The sequence below is a fragment of the Merops nubicus genome, unplaced genomic scaffold (genome assembly GCF_000691845.1).
Source record: "Merops nubicus isolate BGI_N331 unplaced genomic scaffold, ASM69184v1 scaffold15205, whole genome shotgun sequence".
In the NCBI taxonomy this organism is placed as follows: domain Eukaryota; kingdom Metazoa; phylum Chordata; class Aves; order Coraciiformes; family Meropidae; genus Merops; species Merops nubicus.
In genome coordinates, this window is record NW_008607756.1 from 21195 (window position 1) to 27603 (window position 6409).

Consider the following 6409-nt stretch of genomic DNA (forward strand, 5'->3'; position numbering starts at 1 on the left):
ACCACATCACAGAATGCTATCAGATTAGTCAAGCATGATTTCCCCATGTATGTCACGTGCATGACACGCACGTGAAATCCAGTATTCTCTGAAAACAGTTGCAAGTCACAATCACTCCTGTGTGAAAGTCTCATTGTTCTGGAGGAATATAAAAGCTCAGACTTCTTCATGTTCTTCAGTGTTGAACCTAACTCGGGTGGTGTGGTTTAAATTACAGTAGCAAGGAAAGCTGATGCAGCTTGGCAGAACCCACATACCTAGAGATCAATTGTTTTATAACAACTTTTCCCAATTTTTCTGTATCACCATGTGCCCTTAAAAATCAAACAGCTTTGCCATTAATACAATACACAAATGTATCCCGAGAGACTTAGACTGCAAAGGAGAAAAGCCTCTGTAAGGCTCACTTTTGGGGCCAATCTTTTTTAACGTCTTCATCAATTATCTGAATGAAGGGATCAAGTGCACTCTCAGGAGGTCTGCAGACGACAACAATTGAGTGGGAGCGTTGATCTGCTCAAGGATTGGGAGGCTCTGCAGAGGGATCTGGACAGGTTGGATTGATGGGCCAAGGTCAACTGCATGAGGTTTAACAAGGCGAAGTGCCGGGTCCTTTGAACTTTGCCTGAACCCCAGGCAACACTACTGGCATGGGTAGGAAAAGCTGGAAAGCTGCCTGGTGAAAAAGGACCTGTGGTTGCTGGTGGACAGCCAGCTGAACATGACCCAGCAGTGTGCCCAGGTGGCCAAGAAGGCCACCAGCATCCTGGCCTGTGTCCAGCAGGAGTAGGGAAGTGATTGAGCCCCTGTACTTGGCACTGGTGAGGCCACAGCTTGAGTACTGTGTTCAGTTTTGGGTACTTCAGTAGAAGAAAGACACTGAGGTGCTGGAGCAGGTCCAGAGAAGGGCAATGAAGCTGGTGAAGGGTTTAGGTAACATGTCTTATGAGGAGCAGCTAAGGGAAGTGGAGCTGTTTAGCCTGGAAAAGAGGAGGCTGAGGGGAGACCTTATCACCCTCTACAATTACCTGAAGGGAGGCTGGAGTGACATGGGTGTTGCTATCTTCTCCCAACTAACTAGCAATAAGATAAGAGGAAATGGGGTTAAGTTATGCCAGAGGAGGTCTAGATTGGATATTAAGAAAAATTTCTTTACTGCAAGGGTGGTGAAGCACTGGAACAAGCTGCCCAGGGAAGTGGTAGAGTCACCATCCCTGGGGTTGTTCAAAAAATGTGTGGATGTGGTACTTCAGGACATGGTTTAGTGGTCGTGGTAGTGTTGGGTCGATGGTTGGACTTGATGATCTTGGAGGCCTTCTCCAATCTTAATGGTTCCATTACTCTACGAAAAGTACAGAAAATTTATAGCTGACAATGCCTCAGAAAGAGATGAGACTACTCCATTTCTAACCATTAAGTGCACAGTGATAAAATAAAATAAAAAAACAAACAAACAAAAAACCAAAACCAAACAAAAAAAACCCAAAACAAACAAATAAAAAAAAACCAAAACAACTCCAAAAAAAAAAAACCCAAAAAAATACAAACCCCAAACCTGCTCAAGTATGTATATAATGAAATATAAATAATCCTTCCAAAGTCTAAAGTCTGGGGAAGTCCAAACTTCAGTGGTTTGTCTTTATTAAAATGTACCATACATTGCATTTCATAAATATCAGTATTTCATCCTTTCCAAGAAAGCTGTCTTCTGGTTCATTCTATATACTTTCTCAAAAAATATTTACGTTTTATTTAGTTTGAATTGTTTTCTTGGAAAATACTATTTACCTCCAGATGATTGCACACTCATCCCCAGGCTTATTGCTGAGGATGTTAGCCTACTATTGCTAGCAGCTCATCTACTCCTTGAAAGGTGGCAGATACTTTAACTAAGACCACACAATACCTGGGGACTTCCTCAGTCATAACTTAGCTGCCATATGGAATTAGGGTGGCAAACTCTGAAGTGGGTCACCGTGCCAGCTTGGCCAGCCAGTGCAAAGGAGCAGGCTGCCAGCTTGACTGCAGGGACACCAAATGGGGTGGACTTTGCAGGGCACAGGCTATCTCCTGGGCTGGAATCCAGAGAGAAAGAAGCTCCTTCTGCTTCTTCCACCATTCCAGCATCAGACTCTAGTTCTGCCTGTTGATCCTCATACACAGGAATGTGGATAGCGGAAGGAGAGGAGCATGGCAAGGCCTCTCTGTACTTTAAGCTGCATAGATGTAGAAATTCCAATTAAATTAGTTTATTTGTTTATTTACTCTTTAGTCCTCCCAGACCTTACTGAGAGCTTTTAAAGGAGTAAAACCTCTACTGAACAAAAGACTAAAATACATATCATTAAGAGCATGAGATTAAATCTATCTTTATATGAACAGCATATAATTTTCAATTTCATAGTACAGATCAGTCTGTGAGAACACTTCCTGAGGAATAAGATGCTTTATTGAACAAGAATTAATTTAAGGATGGTGCTTAAGGGCTGTCTTTCACTAGAACTCAGGAGAAACAACAGCCAGTGTTTCTGTTTTCCCAATATTTTGTGTTATAACCTCTTGGACAGGTGCATTTACTGCACATTCATTGTCAGAGACAGTAATCGTTCTTAGGTCCTAAAAGTTTTACATGTAGATATTACAGCTTAATATAACCAAACCCTTATTACCTGGTCTGGCACGGCTGCTCGTTGCACTTGCGGATCTGTGGTTCAGGTTTTGTTAAATATTTGCACTTCCTGTTGTCCACAAGACTGATATTCTTGTTCATAATCTTTGTGCAAGAGACTGTTGTCTTTCTTTCACCTAGTAAAAAATAAAGCAAGTATGTGGGGAAATGAGGAATGTGCAACTTTGTTATAAAAGAAGGACAATGGTGCATGTATGATTTGCCTGAAAGAATTGTGAACCCTGTACAAAAAAAACCAAAGCTAGCAGGGAGGCTAAGAGACGCACTAAGGTTTGTATGGAACATTGTGATTTTCTAATCCGCTCTTTGCACAGCACTGTCAAAAGAGTTTTGCTGCTTTATTCTTGAAACTAGCCATAGGCCAAACCCTTAGTCTTACTGGAATAACTGCTTCTTTCTCCACCACTGAGATCACAGTTTTGAGAAAAGCTTGCAGAAAAATTACATAGAAAACTATGGTTGTTAATTGATATATGAAATCAGGAAAGGAATGACAAGTTCTGATTCTCCATCTATTGTCCAGAGATAGATCACAGGAATGGGCTGCCCAGAGAGGCAGTGGAGGCCCCATCCCTGGAAACATTCAAGGTCAGGCTTGATAGGGCTCTGGATGACCTGACCTACGTAGAGAGGTCTCTACTTGTGCAGGGAGGTTGGAACAGATGTCTTCTAGAGGTCCCTTCCAGCCTAAAACATTCTATGATTCTATGATTCTGTCTTGCTCAAGCTTAGTAGTCCTGCCTGGTTTAGCAGGCAATATGCTGGCAGGCATGGCTGGCACTCAGCTAAAAGGAATCAGCACATGCAGCTTTCAGTTAGGAGCCTGCACTATTCCCCATGAACTAAAGAGGCCACCCGATCTGTAGGGTACTCATTTTGGAAGCTGGGTACTCCCTAGAGACCTAATGCATGTTCTGTACAGAAACCTTGCCCCGCAGGGTGGCGTGGACCCTGGTGTCTCTTGAAGCTGGAAGCATTAGAAATCAGACTTTAACTAGACTGAAGCCTAATTTTTAGAAAGCTAGTAATCCTTTAATCAAAGATCTCAATTAGCAGAGAATAGGTTTATAACAATTTGTTTCCATGTTTACTTTTCAACACTGTTTCTATGTGGAAGTTCACTGACAACCAGGGTGTGTGCAGGAGCCGGGCAGCCTTAAGCATGCGATGTTCACCCCTGGTCAGACCAGTGGTCAGAGATGTGCCTGCAGATGGAGCAGTTAGGTTATAAATGTGCATTGTATGTGGCTGCACTGCTGACATTTTACACAGTGCTTGCGCATGTGAGAGCACATGCAACTGATCTACCATACGCGGCATTTGAAGCGTTTGACAATTCTTTCCGCATTTCCATACACAGCTGTGTCTTTGTAGTCTATCCCACACAAAGTTTTTTCTGCAACACAGTTCACAGACCAGTTACGTGCATGAAACCATGTGGCCTCATCAATAGTTTCACCCAGACATGCACTTCAAGCATTTATGCAAAACTACCCATAACTATCATATTCTGTAATCAGACTCATTGAGACATGCATGTTAAAAATTGAAAAACAAGTGTTTACACAGAGCTGCATTAATTTCAGTATTGCCTCATATTTAAATCCAAGACTAAAAGAACACTTAAAATGGTTTTCTCTAAAGTAAGAAAAATCTTTCAGTTGTGTTTCAGAGTATTTGCAGTAAAAATACCTTCCGTGGAACTTTGTATTAATTCAGCTATTTTAGATAACAACAGAAAATGAAGGGCAGTTACAACAGAAAAAAATGGTAAATAAACATTACAGTAAAACACTTAAATACTTAAATATTAATGTAGAATAAAGTGCTGACATACTGCAACTTAAGACTTCTCTCGATGGTAGGTAACTTGAGAAATATTCAGGGCAATAATAAGAGATTGTGGTAGCATTAAAATTTTTCTAAAAAAACCTCAGGAAAATGTAAAATGCATGAATATTCCAAGGAAGGAGGAATGCACTACTAGAATCAGAGGATGCTGCTAGCATTACCTACAAAATACCTTCAGGGAAGAAGCTTTCTTATCAAACCACAATAAGCATGTTTATGGAAACTACAGTCATCTATCATGACACCATCTACCATGATTGTTCACAGAGTCAAGGGAGCTAGAACACTGTGTTCCTTATACTACTTTGATGAAAAAATAAAACATTTCCAGGTTTTCTTATTCAATCACAAGGTGAACAGCAGTTTTCAGAACTGCTGCTGAGAGCAACCATGACTATCAAGGTTGTAAACGGGAAAGACAGATATCAAACATCAGTATAATATTCACTGTGTAAGTCTGACTAATTGCACAAAGTATGAACAGATCACTTCAGATGACATTCATTAACAAACCTCCCTCTGAGGTCTTTTTTTCAGTGTAGTTACCTATCTGAATAATAATCTTCTAAACAGCTGCTTTCAGGTGTTTTGTTACAGCAACATTGTTCATGTTCCAATATTTGCTTTCCTAATTGTATTTTGTTCTTACAAATTCACATTTTTTATGGTTTATAAACATAAACTTAGGAAAAATATCACAACGGCATATTAATATCTGCTGTTGTAATATTTGTTCCATGTGTTTCTGGATCATCCTCAACTCATGTTACTAACTGTACATATTTGATCTGAAATTGAGGTTCAGCTTTTCTGTAGTTTGACATGTCTTTTTACAGATAATTTATCTCTATTAGGTCCAAATATAGAGTGGACTGCAGACGAACTATCTATTCTTGTTCTAGCTCTTGCACTTGTATTTCAACTTGGAAACTGTATCCTGAATTTGCTTTGCTAATCTATATTTTATTCTTTCACTACCATCTTTTTCTGCTTACTTTATTTAGTTTCAATATTTTCCTAGAGTTATTGCTATTCTTGTAATAGAATCAGGAAGCATGAGACTGAATATGTCCACCATTGTATGCAATCACATAAGCTGCAATGAAGATGTTACTATTGAATATGAAACACTGACCATCAGAGCCTTAAATATTAATACAGGAGTTTTAATTGAGATATATAATACACAAAGAGCGCATATACAATATATATGCATATTGTATACACACATATGTATTATGTATATACATGCATATTGTATATACATACACTTTTTAATATATGTGTGTTTGTACTTTTTTCTTTTATTTTACCTCCTCCACATACAGCATCACAGTCCTCCCAGCCAGAATGAGTCCACATGAAAAGAGGCTCTGATACTTTAGAGCTCTGATTCTCAGGAAGAGGATCCAGTGGGATCGTGTACTCATAGTGTAGACCATAGCTCTGGTCATGGAAGAGCAGCACCTGCAAGATACAGAAGGAAAAGCTACCTATGTACACAGTGTAGAAAAAAAACCCTCCAAAATGTGAGGAGAAAATCTTGAAAAGCACAACAGAATGACTTGATGCTCTTTCGCCCTTCAACTCCTGATGGGTTTTTCTGAACACATTAATGAGAGTATCCAAGTCAAGAAAATGGGAAAAATTATTTTGCTTAACCCAAAAAGCTCTCCATGTGAAATAAAGAAAATTTACCAGAAATCTAGAGGATATATCCTGCGATTTCATTGCTTGTAAAGAGAGGAAGTCTTTCCTAGATGCATTGGATTTAAAACTATTTTAGAAACACACATTTCTTATATCTGAAGGATTTTGAATTATTAAGCATTTCCCCTTCATCTCTCCCTCTTTCTTTCCGGTGGCTAT

At 39.5% G+C, this 6409-nt stretch overlaps 1 protein-coding gene across 1 annotated transcript in view; it reads right to left on the minus strand.

Moving 5' to 3' along the window:
• Positions 1–6409, minus strand: part of ADAMTS19 (ADAM metallopeptidase with thrombospondin type 1 motif, 19) — a gene marked incomplete at both ends in the record, with an annotated part of 46390 nt that overhangs the window by 20596 nt on the left and 19385 nt on the right. Inside the window, 2 exons of the mRNA XM_008940058.1 lie at positions 2670–2805; positions 5854–6007. Of these exons, the coding sequence (XP_008938306.1) occupies positions 2670–2805; positions 5854–6007 (290 nt within the window). The remainder of the gene's footprint in view (positions 1–2669; positions 2806–5853; positions 6008–6409) is intronic.